The following is a 20,726-nucleotide window of genomic DNA, read 5'->3' as shown; positions in this document are numbered from 1 at the left end:
GATGGCTTAGTAGTTAAAGTGCTTGTCTGCAAAGCCTAAGGGTTCAGGTTCAATTCCCCATTATCCTTGTCAGCCAGATGCACAAGGTGGTGCATGCATCTGGACTTCATTTTCAGTGGCTGGAGGCCCTGGCATGCCCATTCTCTCTCTATCTGCATCTTTTTTTCTCTCTCAAATAAATAAATAAAACACTTCTCAAAAAAAGAGTACAAATAACGGAACTCTGTGGAGCTAAGTAAGTGTTAGAGGAGACTTGTTAACAAAGTGGTTTTTCAGAAGCCAAGGAAGAGAAATATTTAAGAAATAGGGGTGGAGTGAAGGTGCTCATCTGCAAAGCCAAAGGACCTGGCTTTGATCCCCTGGGACCCATGTAAGCCAGATGCACAAGGTGGCAAATGTGTCTGGAGTTCATTTGCAGCAGCTGAAGGCCCTGGTGCACCCAGTCTCTTTCTGTCTACCCCTCCCCCTTTATCAAATAAATAAAAAATTTTAAAAATAATTTTAAAAAGAAAAATTTAAGAAATAGAGAATGGTAAGTTGTTCAAAACTGGAGAAACTAGGCATAGTTCCTTATGTCTGTCACCCTAGCACTTGGGGATGGGAGGCAGGAGGATTGCAAGCTTGAAGCCAGCCTGAGCTACATAACAATACTCTATCTTGGAAAAACAAAACAAAAAAGAAAATTACTAGAGATAACAAGAACACAAAATATGCCATTAGATCTGACCTATGAAGCCAGTGAGAGCAGTTAGTTAATTAATTAATTAATCTATTGACTGGAGGTGGGGGGAGAAAGGGAAAGAACAAGAGAATAAATATGGGTACACCAGGGCCTCTTGCTGTTGTATGCAAACTCCAGACACATGTGCCACTTTGTGTATCTGACTTTACATGAACACTGGGGACATGGATCAGGAGGCTTTGCAAGGAAGTACCTTGAACCACTGAACCCAGCCCATGAGAAGAGTTTTAACAGAACAGTGATCTTGCTAATGAATGATTGTAAAAAGTTAAAGATAGCAAGTATAATCAATTTTGAAAGGATCTCTTGTGGTGGAGAGAAAACAGTGATAGTTTTATGTATATTTATGTGTTATACCTTCCATTTAAAATTTATTTAAAATGAGATTTTGTTAGCAAGAGTGCATGGCCCATTACTTGTTCATTACTATAATTTACCGACAGTTGACACAATTTCTGATGACAAGTAAAAGTTTTTCTGAATGAATGAATGCATGAATGAATAAACAAATGAATCATTGTCCATTACTGTCAGAATTTCCTCTCATTCCATAGATCTTCCTTTCCAGGACTGTACCTTTTGTTGTTCCTGAATTCTTAAGAGTACTTTTCAGTCAATTTTGAATATATAATTAACTAGGTCCAATTTTAAAAAACTATTATTAATTTTAAAAATATGGTTACTGGCCGGGTGTGGTGGCACACGCCTTTAATCCCAGCACTTGGGAGGCAGAGGTAGGAGGATCACCATGAGTTCGAGGCCACCCTGAGACTACATAGTGAATTTCAGGTCAGCCTGGTCTAGAGTGAAACCCTACCTCGAAAAACCAAAAAAAAAAAAAAAATATATATGGTTACTGATTCCTGTTGCTTTTGATTTGCAAATAATTCATGCCTGTTGGTTGACTTAAGTCATAGTAACAGTTTTTACTGTTTCTAGAAGAGATTATCAACTATAGCTATATAAGCATCTGTGGGATGTTTGAGCTTAGCAGATGAACATTCTAAGCAGTTGTGCATGTGATAAATGCAGCTGTCCCTTAATTAGTATACCTAGTGAATACTGAAGTCTTGAGATTCTTAAGTGCCTTTTAAAGTGGCATAGTGTTTTGGAGCTGGAGAGATGGCTTAGCAGTTAAGTGCTTGCCTGTGAAGCCTAAGGACCCTGGTTCGAGGCTCGATTCCCCAGGACCCACGTTAGCCAGATGCACAAGGGGGCGCACACATCTGGAGTTCGTTTGCAGTGGCTGGAAGCCCTGGTGCGCCCATTCTCTCTGTTTCTCTGCTTCTTTTTCTCTCTGTTACTCTCAAATAAATAAATAAAAATAAATATTAAAAAAATGGCATAGTGTTTCCATATAACTGACGTATGTTCTTCTGTATACGCAAGTCATCTCTAAATTGCTTATAATACCTAATATAATGTATATAAATGCCATGTAAATAGTTGTTATCCTATGTTGTTTAAGAAATAAGGACAAGAGGCTAGAGGAATAGCTCAGTAGATAAAGGCACTTCCTTGCAAAGCCTGGTGGCCTGGGTTTGGTTTCCCAGGACCTGCATAAAGCCAGATGCTACAAAGTTATGCATGCATTTTTGGAGTTTGTTTGCTATGGCAGGAGGCTCCGGTGTGTCCATTTTCTTTATCTCTCTCATAGATAAATAAATATTTTTAAAAGAAAAATGCTTTAACGTGTTTAATATAGATAAGATTTTCGTTTTTTGAAGATTTCTTGAGCTGGAGAGATGGCTTAAGTGGTTAAGCACTTGCCTGTGAAGCCTAAGGACCTGGTCCTTGGCTTGATTCCCAGGACCCACGTTAGCCAGATGCACAAGGGGGCACACACGTCTGGAATTTGTTTGCAGTGGCTGGAAGCTCTGGTGCGCCCACTCTCTTTTTCTCTCTCTCTGCCTCTTTCTCTCTTTGTCTGTTGCTCTCAAATAAATAAATAAAAATTTAAAAAATATTTAAAAATTTCTGATACAAGGGTGGGTGAATCCATAGAGGCAGAGTGTGAACTATGCATCAGAAATTGTTCACACTCCTAAAGTAGACTTAATACACACCCACCACAGCTCAGGGTATTTTGCGGAAGAATTGTAAGAGCTACAGGGTAGCAGGGATTATCCAGAGGCATTGCCCACCCCCATGACTGACTGCTGCTCTTATAACTCAACCCACATTCCCATGGTGAATACCAGCAATCATGATGTGTCCATACAAAGTTTATACTTAATAGGAAAAAAAAAATTGTTCATGTTCCCCAATCACCTGCCTGAACAGTAATATTTTATTTTTCCCTTACCCCCCAAATGCATACTACCTTCCCTATAGCGCGGGATACCAGTTATATTCTAGGCATAGTAATACACGTCTTAATTCTTCCATTATGTAAATCTTACATATAAATAATGTGATTTTTAAAAGAATAAATAGCTTGTCCACAATCATAGTCATTTAAGTGGCTGAACTGGGATTCTTGACTCAGCTCCCCAAGAGCATGCTCTTTTTAATTTTTTTTGCTATTGTATACATCTATGTGTATGTATGTATATTTAGTACACACATATCTATACTTATTTTCAGAAATATTTTGCTATGTCATTGTAATAATAAAGTTTTAATTGTAAGTACTTTGAGATATTTTTATGAAAGTAAGACAATTAACTCTATACCTTCCTGATTTATATTTCTCAGGTCTTGATGGACATGTTTGATCAGGATGATATTGGTTTGGTTTCTCTCTGTGAAGATGAACCAAGTTCTTCAGGTGAATTGAACTACTATGACCTTGTCAGAACTGAGATTGCGGAAGAAAGACAGTATCTACGGGAACTAAATATGATCATAAAAGTATTTCGAGAAGCTTTTTTTTCCGACAAAAACTTGTTTAAGACTTCTGTAAGTATCTTTCTGTGTTTGAAATTTTATGTATATCCCTCAAACAAAATGGCAGATTAATATCACACATAGTGTGCTATTTACCTTAGTAGTATATTGCATACTGGTGGGTTTTTAAATAACATCTGAATTGGGGCTGGAGAGATGGCTTAGCATTTAAGGCACTTGCCTGTAAAACCAAAAGACCTTGATTCGATTCCCCAGAACCCATGCAAGCCAGATGCATAAGGTGGCGCATGTGTCTGGAGTTTGTTTGCAGTGGCTGGAGGCCATTCTCTCTCTCTCTCTCTCCTGTGTCTTTCTCTCAAATAAATTATGAAAAATTAAAAAAAAACATTTGAATTGTTATAGTAATGTAATAAGTGTAATGATGAATCAGAAAAAGGGAACTTTCAGTGGAATGGTAAATATTTATGCTATACAGTTTCTGAGATTTAGTTATATTTAGTGAGACTTACTCATGTGGAATAGTGAAAAAAAATCTAGGCCTATGCTTTTTTTTTCCTTGTGGACTCAATTCTTTTTTTAAATTTTTTAAATTTTTAAATTTTTATTAACATTTTCCATGATTATAAAATATATCCCGTGGTAATTCCCTCCCTCCCCACCCCCACACTTTCCCATTTGAAATTCCATTCTCCATCATATTATCTCCCCATTACAATCATTGTAATTACATATATACAATATCAACCTATTAAGTATCCTCCTCCCTTCCTTGCTCTTCCCTTTATGTCTCCTTTTTAACTTACTGGCCTCTGCTACTAAGTATTTTCATTCTCACGCAGAAGCCCAATCATCTGTAGCTAGGATCCACATATGAGAGAGAACATGTGGCGCTTGGCTTTCTGGGCCTGGGTTACCTCACTTAGTATAATCCTTTCCAGGTCCATCCATTTTTTCTGCAAATTTCATAACTTCATTTTTCTTTACCGCTGAGTACAACTCCATTGTATAAATGTGCCACATCTTCATTATCCACTCATCAATTGAGGGACATCTAGGCTGGTTCCATTTCCCAGCTATTATAAATTGAGCAGCAATAAACATGGTTGAGCACGTACTTCTAAGGAAATGAGATGAGTCCTTTGGAAATATGCCTAGGAGTGCTATAGCTGGGTCATATGGTAGATCAATCTTTAGCTGTTTTAGGAACCTCCACACTGTTTTCCACAATGGCTGGACCAGATTGCATTCCCACCAGCAGTGTAGAAAGGTTCCTTTTTTTCCACATCACCGCAGGCCTATGCTTTTAATAGTGGGAATTTTAAAAGAAATTTTTCTGAGAATGCCATGAAAAGAAGAAACAAAAACCGAGCGCCTTTCTTTGAAGATCAGGTGGGAATGCAATGAGTAGTCTGGCCTTTAGTGTTTCTAAAGTCAGTTCTCACAGGATATGGAGCCCTGTAATTCTAGTGTTTGGGAGGTTAAAACAAAAGAGTCAGCAGTTCCAGGCCAGTCTACATACTGAAACACTTTCTTAAAACATGGAAACAAACTGGTATTTGACTTTTTTTTCTGTCTTTTCTTCTATTATTAATGGTGTATTTTTCATTATTAAATGTTGTAATATTTCTGTTTTACTCACATTTAAAACACATTCAGGGCTGGAGATATGGATTAGTGGTTAAGGCACTTGCCTGTGAAGCCTAAAGACGCAGCTTCAATTCCCTAGAACTCATATAAGCCACACGAACATGGTGGCACATGCATTTGTAGTTCGTACACAGTGGCTAGAGGCCCTGACATGCTCTCTCTCTCTCTCTTTCTCACACACACACATAAAGAAAGGAAGAAAGAAAATTAAAAAATATTCAGTCTTGATATTTTTCTCACAAAACTTATGTAAATAATAGGAGGGATGCACAGACACAGCTAGCTGAGTGCTTAACAAAACATATGTTTATTTATTTGAGAGAAAGAGAGAGGGAAGGAAAGAGGGAGGGAGGGGGGAAAGTGGGTGTACTAGGACCTCCAACTACTGCAAACAAACTCCAGATGCAAGTGCCACTTTATGTGTCTGGCTTTATGTGAATACTAGGGAATCAAACCCAGCCAGTCAGGTTTTATAAGCAAGTGTTTTTAACCACTCTCCAGTCCCTATTTAGCTTTTCTTAGTCTTTTCTAGAAGAATAAATTCAAGTGAGAGTTCAAGATATTCTAATTGGCTTTTACTTTTTTCCTTTGTTAAATGTTTTTAGTTTAATAGTGTTACTAATCCCTGATGGACATACTACAATAAATAGCAAAGACTTTTTCCTCAAGTATCTGTTTGATTTTAATTGACCCTTAACATGAGGATGTAAGATACAGGATAGGCATTATAAGGAACTTGATATAAAATGGTTATGACAAATTTTTAATTTTTTTTGATTTTTTGAGGTAGGGTCTCATGCTAGCTCAGGCTGATCTGGAATTCACTGTGTAGTTTCAGGGTGGCCTCGAACTCATAGCAATCCTCCCACCTCTGCCTCCAGATTGCTGGGATTAAAGGCATGTGCCACCATGCCTAGCTAAAATGTTTAAATATATTTATTTTCAAGGAGAGAGAGAAAGTACACACATGCATGTATACCAGGGCCTCTAGCCACTGCAAATGAACTCAGATGCATGCACCACTTTGTACATCTGGTTTTACATGGGTATTAAGGAATAAAATTGGGTCATTAGGCATTGCAGGCAAGTACCTTAACTGCTGGGCTATCTCTCTAGCCCATGACTTAAAATTTTTACAGAGCATAAGCTTCAACTTGAGTTCTTTACCATTACATTATAATGGGTCTTATGTATGGTAATATTAAGTGTAAAAGTCTTAACAAGGGCTAGGAGATAGCTTAGTAGACAAAGCACTTGTTGCTCAAATCTGAGTATTTGAGTTGGGATTCCCAAACCCTATGTAAAAGTCAGAAGCTATTGCAGGCTTCTGTAATCCCAGCACATTGACAGTAAGATGAGAGCAGGCACAGGAGAATTTCCCAGAACCTCACAGATCAGCAAGTGTGGCCAGTGTATCAATGAACAAACAATAAGATCAAGAGACCCCGCCTCAGATGAGGTGGAAGGCAAGGAACAACATGTGAATGTTGTCCTCTGACCTCCACACCATGGCCTATGTGCTATGGCACATACACACCTGCAGTCAAACACACAGAATGCATGCATGGTACATGCACATACACAAACGGACACACCAGAAAGAAAGAAAGAGAGAGAGAGAGAAAGAAAGAAAGGGAGAAAGAAAGAAAGTCTAACAGGGCTATAGAGATGGTTCAACAGTTAAGCCACGTGCCTTCAAAGTCTAGTGACCCATGTTCGAGTTTCCAGGTCTCATGTAAAGCCAGATGCTCTAAATAGTGCATGCATCTGGAGACCCTGGCATGCACATACTCACTCTCTGTCTTCTTCTTTGTCTGTCTGTATGTCTGTCTGTCTCTCTCTCTCTCTCTAATAAATAAATAATTTTTTAAAAGTTGAAAAGTCTAACATGCGTCAAGTTAATGTTATTTTCTTTGCCTTTTCAGTATCCCATCGGTTTTCAGGAATTAATTTATGAGTCTTTTTACAGATTAGTGCAGATTTGGTAGTTTTTAAAAATATTTTATTTTTATTTATTTATGAAATAAAGGAAGAGAGAATATGAATTGGCATGCCAGGATCTTTAGCCCCTATAAATGAACTCCAGATGCATGCGCCACCATGTGCATCTGGCTAACGTGGGTTCTGGGGAATTGAACCTGGGTTCTTAGGCTTCACAGGCAAGTGCATTAACTGCTAAGCCATCTCTCCAGCCAGATTTGATAGTTTTTGTTATTCTGAAAGTCAGAAGGAAGAATTCCTTTTTTCTCTGCCTACTATAACTTCTTTTTAACAAACATATAGACTGTAAAATTTTGAAGTAAAGCCTTTCTGAGATCAGGGAGCATAGTTCTTAGTAAATACTGGATAAAGGAATGAATGACTTAGAATTGATCTCAACTGCTAGATATAGCCATGGGCAACTTATGTCACTGCTTGGTACCTCTGTCTCCTCACTTGTGAAATGAGGATATTGATGATACCAACCTAATAATACTAAGTGAGATTACATGTCAAGTACTTAGACTAATGTGTGAAACATTAAGTGCCCCAAGATGGTTGTTACCCATTAGCATTCTAATCCATGGTCCTTCATTTAGCATGCTTTAAAATTGAAACAGTTTTTTTCTCTTTATCTCACACTCAAGTAGAAGGCTTTGGTGACCAGATAGATTAGTTTTTTTTGTTGTTGTTTTCCTCTAACATACCAAGTAATTCTTCAGTGGAGTGCCCTGTAATTAAGTTTAATTCTGAACTATCCTCCTAGACATAATGTTAGATCCCACAGATGAAAACCTTAAGCCCAGCACTTTTTTCTTCAAATTTCTATCAATTATAAGTTTTGGGTGGTAACTTCTGAATGGCAGGCTGCGATAAATTGGCCCCTCCTTGGGTTCGATGATTTTTTTTTTTTTTTTTTTTTGGTGGCTCACAAAGCTCAGGGATATATTTAAATTCACTAGTTTACAATAAAGGATATTATAAAGGATCCAGATGGATAGCAGATAAGAGATGAATAGGGCAAGGATAGAGAAGGTAGAGCTTCCATACCTATTCTCTGGGAAACTACCCTACCAGCACCTGCATGTGTTCAGCAACTTGGAAGATCATCAAATCTTATTTAAGAGTATTTTTAAAATATGTATTACAGTGGCTAGAGAGATGGCTCAGTAATTAAAAGCATTTGCTTGCAAATTCTGATGGCCTGGGTTATATTCCTCAGTACCCACATAAAGTCAGATGCACGAAGTGGCTCATGCATATGGAGTTTATTTGGAATGTCAGGGTCCCTGTTGTGTCCATGCTCACTCTTTCTCTGTGTCTCAAATAAACAAGAAGTTAAAAAATATGTATTGTCATTAACTTATTTGTTGGTATGTATATGCATATATGTGTATAATGTGTGTATATGGGTGTTTGATTGCTACTGTGGATGTGTGGTAGTCAGATGACAACCTTGTGGGTCTTTCTCCTGTCCTTCTGTCTTCTAAATATTTTATTTATTTGTAAGGAGAGAGAGAATGGGCATGCCAGGGCCTCCTGCCACTGCAAACAAACTCCAGAAACATGTACCACCTTGTGCATCTGGCTCCACTTTGGTACTAGGGAATCAAACCCAGGCCAGCAGACTTTGCAAGCAAGTGCTTTTAACCACTAAGCCATCTCTCTCTCTCTCTTTTTTTTTGCTCATTTTTAAAAAGTATTTTATTTTTACTTATTTGAGAGCGACAGATAGAGAAAGGCAGAAAGAGAGAATATGGGCACGCCAGGGTCTCTAGCCACTGCAAACAAACTCCAGACACATGAGTCCCCTTAGGCATGTGGCTAATGTGGGTCCTGGGGAATTGAGCCTCAAACCTGGGTCCTTAGGCTTCACAGGTAAGTGCTTAACTGCTAAGCCATCTCTTTAGCCTTCCTTCTACCTTATTTTGAGATAATCTCCCTTTCCCTGCTGATGCTTGTGAGTTTTCAGGTTCTGCTGGCTCTGCCTCCCATTGCCATAGAGTATTGGGATTACCACATGTACCACTTTGAGTCCATGGGCACTGAGGATAGTCAAACTCAGGTCAGCAGGCTTGCAAGCAAGCGCCTTTAACTGCTGAGCCATCACCCCAGCCCAAGAGTTTTTAGTAGAGCTTAATTTCCAGTGTCCCACTCTTACACTAGAGATAAGTGGGTGGTGTTGAAAGTTCCATCCCTTTAATCCTCTGCCAGGTGTATGTAACCTTTTAACATTGCCATATGAGGTTGTTATTTATTAAGTTTATGGAAGAAATGTATCAAGTTACAAAAAGAAATCACAAAGAATTCTCATAATTTTTAAAGTAAGTTTATCTTTTTGTATTGGGCTTCGTTCATAGTTATCTTCATCCAGATGGGGTTGTTGAGCTGTCTGTTGGAAACATCTCCAAGTCTAATCATTTGGCCTTTTGGATGACAGGCCTCATCCTGAGACCATGTACAGAATTCACCCTAAGGAACCTCATTAGCATAAACTCCAAAGTTAGCAAAGGGATACTCTTATCACTTAGGGAATTATTGTTTTAGGAGCTCCATTAGAAAACCAGGAAAATAGCCAGGCATGGTGGCACATGCCTTTAATCCCATTTCAAGGGCACCTTGAGACTATATGGTGAATTCCAGATCAGCATGGGCTTGAGTGAGATCCTACCTCAAAAAACAAAACAGAAAAAAAAAACAACAACAAGACAATGACCAAACATATTTCATATTGTATTTTACATGAAGAGCCAGGATTCAGTGTTTATGTTGGTCTTGTTCCATAGCCCATGACATTTCTGTTATGAGTTGCTAATATAAGTAATAGTTGAGGTTGGGGAGGTAATATGATGGAGAATGGAATTTCAAAGGGGAAAGTGTGGTGGGGAGGGAGGGAATTGCCATGGGATATTTTTTTATAATCATGGAAAATGTTAATAAAAATTTAAAAAAAGTAATAGTTGACTATAACCTGAGCACTAAGTCATAGGATCTGTTTGTATTCGTAGGACTCAACCTTGATATAATCCATACATAGAAATCCTTAAGTTCTTAATTCCTTAAGTCCAAAGATGAGTAATAGCCAAATTGTACCTAAATTTGGAATCATCTTTGTTTTGATCCTAGCTTTTGTCAATTTCCTCTCTGAGACCTTAATTCTTTTTAAACTTTTCATTGACAGCTTTCATAAGTGTAGACTATAAACTATGATAATTCCTACCCCTATTCTCCCTCTCTCAAATCCACCCTTGATCGAATCCCCTCCCCATTTCAATTAGTTTCTCTTCTATTTTGATGTCATCATCTTTTCCTCCTATTATGAAAGTCTTGTGTAGATAGTGTTAGGCACTGCAAGGTCATGGATATCAAGTCCATTTTGTGTTACTGGGAGATTGCATTGTAAGCACTCCTACCCTTTCTTTGACTCTGGCTCTTATATTCTTTCTGCCACTTCTTCCACAATGGACCCTGAGCCTTGGAGGGTGGATAAAGATATAAGACCTTAATTCTTTTAATATCTTTGCCAGTTTTTTTCTTTTTGAGGTAGGGTCTCGCTCTAGCCCAGGCTGACCTGGAATTCATTATGTAGTCTCAGGGTAGCTCAAACTCATTTCAGTCCTCCTACCTATACTTCAAGAGTGCTGGGATTAAAGGCATGCACCACTATGTGTTCAGTTTTAAGATCCCCTTAAATATAATTCTTCTTCGTAGAGTGTAATGCTTATAATGATATGCAATATGAGATTTAAAGATTATAAAACAAAGCTGTCTAGAACTTAAATTTCTTAGTATATTTTGCTGTCCGTAATCCAAGAGAACTTTAAAATTTCTTTCTGCATTCATGATTGGTTATCTTGTATGAACTGTGTGGGAATATACCCTTAACAGTTATTTATTTACTCATTTATTTATTTATTTTAGTGACATGAAAGTGTACTTCTCAACCTTCTATGCCTTAACCTTTCTGTTTTCTTTTTCCAGGATATTGAAAAGATTTTCAGTAACATTTCAGATATACATGAATTAACTGTGAAGCTTTTAGGTTTGATTGAAGACACAGTAGAAATGACTGATGAAAGTAGCCCCCATCCCTTAGCTGGCAGCTGTTTTGAAGATTTAGCAGAGGTAAGTTTACAAAACCATTTTATTTATTATTATTATTATTGAAAACTTCCTTAATTATAGACAATAAACCATGACAATCCCCCCCACACTTTCCCCTTCACAACTCCACTCTACATCAGATCCCCTCTCTTTTTATTTTGATATCATTATCTTTTCTTATGATTGTCTTGTGTAGGTAGTGTCAGGCACTGCCAGGTCATGTATATTCAGGCCATTTTGTGTCTGGAAGAGTGCATTGTAAGGACTCCTACCCTTCCTTTGGCTCTTACATTCTTTCCGCCACCTCCTCTGCAATAGACCCTGAGCCTTGGAAGGTGTGGTAGAGATGTTTCAGTGCTGAGCACTCCTCTGTCACTTCTCAGCATTGTGGTGCCTTTTGAGTCATCCCAAGGTCACTGCCATCTGAAAAGAGAAGCTTATCTAACCAAAAGTGAGAGTAGCATTAATATATGGGTATGAACATAAAGAGAAGTGCTTACATGGCAGTTTGGTAAGCATAATATGTATATTTAGCTGGGACACTAACAGGCGTTATACCCCTAAGTCTCATGAATTCCCTTTGTCATAGGTTTTCAGTACCAGGCATAGTCCCTCCCATGGAGTGAGCCTCTAGTCCAATTAGAGAGTGGTTAGTTTTTCTCCCATAACAGATATGCCACTGTTGTACCCATTGGCTAATTTGGCCTGGCTGGCCCAACATAAATCTTGCTGTGTTCAGTGTTGTTTATTTCCAGTGATGATTTCTCTGTGTTCTATGGAGATGCATGCAGTGTAGCTTTTTCCAGCTTTCTATCAGCTGGTCTACAGGAAGGAGATTTTCAGCTCAGCTCCAGAAAGCATGTGGAGTCTTCAGCAATAGGGTCTTACCATCTATTCCTAGGGGAAACCAAGAGTCTTGGCAATAGCTTGTAATGTTTTGGGGGCGTCAGGGACCTCCCTGGTCAACGCTCACTGGAAGGTATCCTTTCTCTGAGACTGAAAAATTTTTAGTAATAATCTATGGCTTCTGGGTGTACAGTTTCATCATCCACTTATCACTCACCTAGGCTGGTTCTGTTTCCTAGCTATTATAAATAGAACGGCAATAAACATGGATGTGCAAGTATCTCTAAGGTAGAGTGATGAGTCCTTAGGATATATGCCTAGGAATGGTATAACTGAGTCATATGGTAAATCTATTTTTAGCTATTTCAGGAATCTCCACACTAATTTCCACAATGGGTGTACCAGATTACATTCCCATTAACAGTGTAGAAGGATTCCTCTTTTACTGCATCCTCACCAGCATTTATGGTCATTTGTTTCTTGATGATAGCCATTCTGATAGGAGTGGGTTGGAATCTCAAAGTAGTTTTAATCTGCATTTCCCTGATGATTAGAGATGTAGAACATTATTTTTTTTAGATGTTTATAGGCCATCTGTATTTCTTCTTTTGAGAACTCTATTTGGTCCCATAGCCCATTTTTTATTGGGTTGTTTGATTTCTTATTACTTAGCTTTTTGAGTTCTTTGTATATTTGGGATATTAATCCTCTGTCAGATGTATGCTGTAGGTTGCCTGTTTGCTCTATTCACAGTTTCCTTTGCTGTACAAAAGCTTTGTAATTTCATGAGGTCCCAATAGTTGATTAGTTGTTTTATTTCCTGAGCAACTTGGGGTTATATTTAGGAAGTTATTTCCTACACCAATATGTTGAAAGGTTTCCCCTACTTTTTCATGTAGCAGTTTCAGAGTTTCAGGTCTGATATATAGGTCTTTGATCCATTTGGACTTAATTCTTGTGCGTGGAGAAAGATAAGATTCTATTTTCATCCTTCTACATATATATATCCAGTTTTCCCAGTACCATTTGTTGAAGAAGCTGTCTTTTCTCCAATGAGAATTTTCGTTGAAGATTGATGGCTGTTGCTGCCCGGACATCTGGGTCTTCTATACTGTTTCATTGATCTACATGTCTGTTTTTGTGCCACTACCATGCTGTTTTTGTTACTATGGCTTTGTAATATAGGTTAAAATCAGGTATGGTGATACCACCAGCCTTATTTTTGTTGCTCAAAACTGTTTTGTATATTCGAGGTTTTTTGTGCTTCCAAATGTATTTTAGGATTGTTCTATTTCTTTTTTTAACATTTTATTTATCTATTTTATTTATTTATTTGAGACAGGGGGAGAGAGAGACAGAGAATGAATGGCATGCTAGGGCCTGCAGCCACTGCAAATGAACTCCAGATGCATGTGCCATCTTGTGCATCTGTCTTACATGGGATCTGGAGAATCAAACTTGGGTCCTTAGGCTTCACAGGCATACACTTTAACCACTAAGCAATCTCTCCAGACCCTGTTTTTTCTATTTCTACAAAGAATGCCATTGGAATTTTGATGGAGATAGCATTAAATGTATAGATTGCTGTTGGTAAGATTGACATTTTCATAATATTGATTCTTCCAATTCATGAACATAGGATGTCTTTCCATTTTCTAGTGTCTTCTGCAGTTTCTGTCTTGAGTGTTTTAAAGTTACAAAATCATTTTATATTCTCATTGAAGACCTAACTGCTGTATTAAGAAACTTAGTAAAATATTGTTCCTAAAAGTTGGAAGACACTGCTGACTACTCTAAAAGAAACTTAAAAGATTTAACCAAACTAAAATTACAGTTTTGGGGGCCATTTTTTTTTTGTTCTTGTTTCTTTGTTTTGAGGTAGGATCTCACTCTAGTTCAGGCTGACCTAGAATTCGCTATATAGTCTCAGGGTGTCCTCAAACTCACAGCAGTCCTCCTACCTCTGCCTCCCAAGTGCTGGGATTAAAGGCGTGCACTACCACAGCTGGCACTACAGTCTAATGTGTGTGTCTGTATTAATCTATTTATTTATTTATTTAAGAGAGAGGGAGGGAGACAGACAGAGAAAAAGAGAGGGAGAGAGAGAATGGGTGTGCCATGGCCTCCAGCCACTGCAAATAAACTCAAGACACATGTGCCACCTTGTGCATCTGGTTTATGTGGGTCCTGGGGAATTGAACTGAAGCCCTTTGGCTTTGCAGGCAAACACCTTAACTGCTAAGCCATCTCTCCAGCCCTACAGTCTATATTTTTAATAACACTGTTATTTACTTATTTGCAATTAGAGAGAGAAAATGAGTGTGTCAAGACCTCTAGCCAAAAATGAACTCCAGATGCATGCACCACTTTGTGCATCTGGATTTACATGGGTATGGGGGAATAAGCCGAGGTTATTAGGCATTGCAGGCAAGTGCCTTAACTGCTGAACCATCTCTCCAGCCCCAATGACACTATTATTTATTTATCTCTGTGTGTGTATAGTATGTGTGTAGGGAGTATGAAAATATGTGTGCATATGCTCCTACCCCATGTGTACATGTGTGTAGAGGCCAGAGAATATCAAGTGCCCTTCTTCTATTGCCTTTTCACTTGTTTCCTTGATACAGAGTCATTTTTGAACCCACAGCTGGTGTTTTTAGCTAGACTAGTTGATGAGCGAGCCCAAACAATTCTTCAGTCCCTACTCCTTGCAGAACTGGGGTTACAGGAGCAGATGGCCACACCCAGCTGTTTACGTAGGTGCTGATAAATCAAATGCAGGGTATACCAGACCCTCATACTTACAAGTACTCTGATCTGCTGAGTCATCTCCCCTATTTTTACTTTCCTTTTCTTTTTTTTTTTTCAAGGTAGGATCTCTAGCTCAGGCTGACCTGGAATTCACTATGTAGTCTCAGGGTAGCCTTGAACTCATGGTGATCCTCCTACCTTTTTGCCTCCCAAGTGCTGGGATTAAATGTGTGTACTAACATGCCCTGATTATTTTCTTTCTTTTTTAAAAAAATATTTTATTTTTATTTGTTTATTTGAGAGAGAAAACAAGGCATAGGAAGAGAGAGACAGAGAGAATGGGTGTGCCAGGACCTCCAGCCACTGCAAGCATACTACAGATACATGTGCCCCCTTGTGCATCTGGCTTACGTGGGTCCTGGGGAATTGAACAGAGGTCCTTTGGCTTTGTAGGCCACCAACCACTAAGCTATGTCTCCAGCCCTAGTTTTACTTTATATATTTATTTTTGTATGTATTTATGAGGCAGGATCTCTGTGTTACCTAGACTGGTAACCCAACTTGCAACCTGCTCCTCCAGCCTCCCAAGTAGGTTGTATGCTACCATACCCAGCTTGTAAAACTTCCTTTATAGTGTACTTACAGTAATACTTAGTGTACTTATAGTAATAGAGTGAAAATTCATGTACTAAAGTATCAACATGTTGGTTTTTTTAAGCAAATCTAAGTGCATTGAAGGTGAAAGAAATAACTTACATTTATTCCTTACCTTTGCTGCCTTGTGTTCAGAGTCAGCTCATACTTGCTGCTCTGTGACTCTGGTACAGATATGTGAAGTTGTGAACTGTGGCTTTATTCCACTGTAATAAAGCCTCCCCTGGAAACTAAGCTTGAAATAAACCTCTTCCTCCCATAAACTGATTCTGGTTGAGTGATTTGTCCCAGCAACAAGAAGCTAACTACTATACATGGAGACTATAACATATTTTCTTTTTAATTTTTTTGTTTATTTTTATTTATTTGTTTGAGAGTGACAGACAGAAACAGGCAGATAGAGAGAGAGAGAGAATGGGCATGCCAGGGCCTTCAGCTACTGCAAACGAACTCCAGACTCGTGCGCCCCTTTGTGCATTTGGCTAATGTGGGTCCTGGGGAATAGAGCCTCGAACTGGGGTCCTTAGGCTTCACAGGCAAGCCCTTAACTGCTAAGCCATCTCTTCAGCCCGAGACTATAACATATTTAACCACCTGTTATCCATTAAATAGTATGCCTTTTTTCTCTCATTATTATAAACAACAGTACAGCAAATAATATTTGTATTGTTTGTTCATAGTCTAGTAGTTTTTGCATTATAGTCCTTGAAAAGAAATTATAATACTAAAGATAGAGTACAATTTTGACCTTGAAACATTTGCCAATTCAGATACATTTCAGTATATTCAAGTCCCATTCCCATTTACACACATATTGGCACTAATTATGGATATTATTCCATTCATTTTTGCTAATTCAAAACAATTCATTGTTCTTTTAATTTTGCTTGTTTAAAAAAATTAAAGTAATGATGTTGAACATCTTTTCATACCTACTGGATACTTATATTTCTAAGGAAAATTGGGCTTTTAGGTCAGGAAAGATGACTCAGTGGTTAAAGGCACTTGCTTGCAAAACCTGAAGACTGGAGTTCAGTTCCCCAGTATCCATGTAAAGGCCAATGCACCAAGTGGGGCATGCATCTGGAGTTCATTTGCAGTGGCAGGAGGCTCTGCACCCATATTAATTCTCTGTCTTTCTCTCTCAAAAAAAATAAAAAAAATTAAAAAGGGCAATAGATGGCTTACTGGCTAAGGTGATTACCTGTAAAGCCTAAGGAACCATGTTCAACTCCCCAGGACCCACATAAGCCAGATGCATAAGGTGGTACATGCATCTGGAGTTCATTTGCAGTGGCTAGTGTGCCATTCTCAGTCTCTCTCTCTATCTGCCTATTTATCTCTCTATCTCTCAAATAAATAAATAGATAAAATATTTAAAGAATAAAAAATGCTCTTGAGCTGGGCATGGTGGTACACGCCTTTAATAACAGCATTCAGGAGGTAGAAGTAGGAGGATCGCTGTGAGTTCGAGGTCAACCTGAGACTTCATAGTGAATTCCAGGTCAGCCTAGGCTACAGCGAGACCATACCCCCAAAAAAATAAATAAAAATAAAGTTTTTTTATAATCTCTTCCTATGTTTATTTCTAAAAGTATAGGTCACCAATATTATGTTTAGTGGTATCCATTTTGTTTTTGAACCCTAGTGATTTTTTTCTTTATTTTCTTATTTATTTGAGAGGGAGGCAGATAAAGAATGGGTGTGACAGGGACTTTAGCCACTGCAAACAAATTTCAAATGCATGTGCCACCTTGTGCATCTGGATTATGTGGGTCCTGGGGAATCAAACCTTAGGCTTTGCAGGCAAGTGCCTTAACTGCTAAGCCATCTCTCCAGGCCCCTAGTGATTGTTTTTTTTTTTTTCTTTTTTAGATGTAGACTTTTTTCTGCACAGTAGTCCTAAACTAGCTGTCCTCCTGTCTCACACTTCTGTGGTGAAATGACAGGTATACATGAACCACCATGCCTATCTCAACGTTAATTTTTTTTTGTGGTGGCACACTCCTTTAATCCCAACACTCAGGAGGCAGAGGGAGGAGGATTGTCATGAGTTCAAAGCCACCCTAAGACTATATGGTTAATTCCTGGTCAGCCTGGGCTAGAGTGAGACCCTACCTTGAAAAACAAAAAGCAAATAGGGCCAGGCATGCTGGTATACTCCCTTTAATCCCAGTACTTGGGAGGCAGAGGTAGGAGGAGCACTGCAAGTTCAAGGACACCCTGAGACTACATAGTGAATTCCAGGTCAGCCTGCACTAGAATGAGACTCTACCTCAAAAAACAAAACAAAACAAAAAGTTGCATGTGTATGTGTGTGGTTCCTTGCCTGGGGTGTGTGTGGGGGACAAGTGTTACTTGCTCTCAGAGGCCAAATGGAATGTCAGGTGAACCTCTTCATCATTCTTTTGCTTGGTCCCGTTTTGTGCAGAAATCTCCTATTAAGTATTCCTGAGTTTGTGGGGGCTCCAAAGATTCTTAAGGCTTCTGTTTGGGGCCGGGGATGTAGGCATGTTTGGCCATGCCCAGCTGTTTTACACAGGATCTAAATCTGGGATCCTTCAGGTCCTCATGATTGCACAAATAGCACACGTAACCACCCAGCCATCTCTCCAGCCCTTCACTTTAAATTTTTTATATTTTATTTTTATTTATTTATTTGAAAGAGGAAGAGGCAGAAAGAGAGAGAATGAGCACACCAGGACCTCTAGCCACTGCCAACACACTCCAGATGCATGTTTTCTATTGGGGCTGTACCATTTTACATGTCTACTACCAGTAAACAAGAAGTCTAATTTCTTGTACCTTTGTTCGCACTTGCTTATTTTCTACACACAAAAAAGAATTTTTTTAAAGTACAAGAAAGAAAGAAATCTCATAGGTCTAATTAAACTTTTGGGTTACTGATCATTATCAAATAATGATAATTTGTTTAAATACAAATATTGGCCAAAGTTTAGGCAGTTTCTGTCTTGTTTTTCTGTGTATTTGCTTTGCCTTTATTTCTAACTTTGGAAACTGTATGGTAGATAAAACAGACCTATCAATTTTGCTTCTTTTGAATGTATCCTAAATGTAAACTTATTTCAACACAAGTTAAGTCTGAGTTTACAACTTTCTTTTACAAGTAAATACATTTTTACCTTATTTGAGAGAAAATGCACATTTTAGTATTGGATGCTTGTGACCATAAGGCAGACACCTATTTTAAGACCTGTTAGCTGTTTTCATGGATTGCTTAAGTCTGTGCTTACCATTTAAACCTGATCCTCTGCAGCCCTAACTAGTGCTTGTCCCTGAAAAGTGCAGAACAAAGAGTGATGAGGCTAGTAGAAGAACAAAAACTTGCCATAGGATAACTGTATCATGTCAGTAAAGAAGGTACTTCTAAAACCTAACACATTTTCATTTTTTAAAAATAGGAGCAAGCATTTGATCCTTATGAAACATTGTCCCAGGACATTCTTTCACCAGAGTTTAATGAGCACTTCAGTAAGTTGATGGCCAGACCTGCAGTTGCTCAACACTTTCAGGTAAACCTAAATTCATTGTGGTTATTGTGCTTTTAATGAAACAAATACAGAAATAAGTCACTCCCTTACTTTCATGGGGTTTTTTTGCTTTTGTTTTTTTAGGTTTTTTGAGGTACGGTCTCACTCTCGCCCAGGCTGACCTGGAATTTACTGTGTAGTCTCTCAGGGTGGCCTTGAACTCACAGTGATCCTCCTACTACTTTCAATGGTTTTTTTTTTTTTTTTCAATTTAAAAAAATATTTATTTGAGAGAGAGGGTCAGAATTGGCGCACCACTGCAAATGAATTCCAGATGCATGCACCACTTTGTGCATCTGGCTTTACGTGGGTACTGGAGAATAGAACCTGGGTTCTTTGGCTTTGCAGGAAAGCGCCTTAACCATTAAACCATCTCTCCAGCCCATTTCTTTGTTTTTTCCAAGGTAGGGTCTTGCTCTAACCGTGCCTTTCTTATTGCTGAAACAAAATACCAGACCAGAGCTGCTTTTGGCAGGAAAAGGATTTAATTCATCTGAACAGGGCTTTTTTTTTTTTTTTTTTTTTGTGTGTGTGTGTGTGTGTGTGTGTGTGTAAAATATATATATACATACACACACATATACACACACACAAACATACATATATCCATATATATCCATGCACACATACACACACATACATACATATATATATTATATATATTAATTATAGTTCTTATCCAACTCCTATTGAAAGTAACTTCATCTATGGGGTATGCAGATGAACCTAGATTTTTAGCTCAGTCTGGCCTCAAACCCATAACTTTTGATCTTCCTAACTCTACCTTTTGAGTACTTTTTTTTTTTTTTTTGGCTTCTTTTGAGGTAGGGTCTTACTCTAGCCCACGCTGACCTGGAAGTCACTCTGTAGTCCCAGGCTAGCCTTGAACTCACACCAGTCCTCCTACCTCTGCTTCCTGAGTGCTGGGATTAAAAGTGTGCACACCATGCCCAGACTTAACATTTTAAAACTTGATCTTACTGCCTTCTTTAAAAAAATAAAATTTAGGGCTGAAGGGATGGCTTGCAGTGCAGGCACCTGTCTGTGAAGTCTTAAGGGCCCAGTACCCCATGTAAGCCAGATGCACAAGATGGCAAATACATCTGGAGTTCATTTGCAGTGGCTGATGACCCCTGGCATACCCATTCCCTCTCTCCTCCCCCCTGCCCCTTTCTCTCAAATAAATTAATTAATTAAATATGTAAAAAAAGTTTTTAGGGGGGGGTTTCAAGGTAGGGTCTCATGCTAGCCCAGGCTGACCTATGTATGACTATGTAGTCTCAGGGTGGCCTTGAACTCACTACGATCCTCCTACCTCTGCCTCCCGAATGCTGGGATTAAAAGTGTGCACCACCATGCTCGGCTTAAAAATAAGATTTAACACAAACAAAACCTACCTTCTTCCTGCCTTCCTTAATGTCAATTCCCATTATTAACTTCTAATATTCTATTCTCAGAAATCTATCAGCATAGGATGAAAATCACATCCAATTCTCAAAATTTCCTTCAAAGAAGGTATTTAAATTTTTTTGTTTGTTTTTATTTATTTATTTGAGAGTTACAGAGAGAGAGAGAGAGAGAGAGAGAGAGAATGGGCATGC

The 20,726-nt window shown here is 38.5% G+C and overlaps 1 protein-coding gene across 1 annotated transcript in view; it reads left to right on the top strand.

The window, feature by feature from the left end:
- Positions 1–20,726, top strand: part of Sos2 (SOS Ras/Rho guanine nucleotide exchange factor 2) — a 114,971-nt gene that overhangs the window by 32,995 nt on the left and 61,250 nt on the right. The window contains exons 5-7 of the mRNA XM_004649163.2: positions 3,440–3,643; positions 11,201–11,344; positions 18,997–19,107. Of these exons, the coding sequence (XP_004649220.1) occupies positions 3,440–3,643; positions 11,201–11,344; positions 18,997–19,107 (459 nt within the window). The remainder of the gene's footprint in view (positions 1–3,439; positions 3,644–11,200; positions 11,345–18,996; positions 19,108–20,726) is intronic.

Source organism: Jaculus jaculus, chromosome 7, assembly GCF_020740685.1.
Source record: "Jaculus jaculus isolate mJacJac1 chromosome 7, mJacJac1.mat.Y.cur, whole genome shotgun sequence".
Lineage (NCBI taxonomy): Eukaryota > Metazoa > Chordata > Mammalia > Rodentia > Dipodidae > Jaculus > Jaculus jaculus.
Note: the sequence above shows the minus strand (reverse complement) of the source record. Positions and strands in the feature narration are given on the sequence as shown.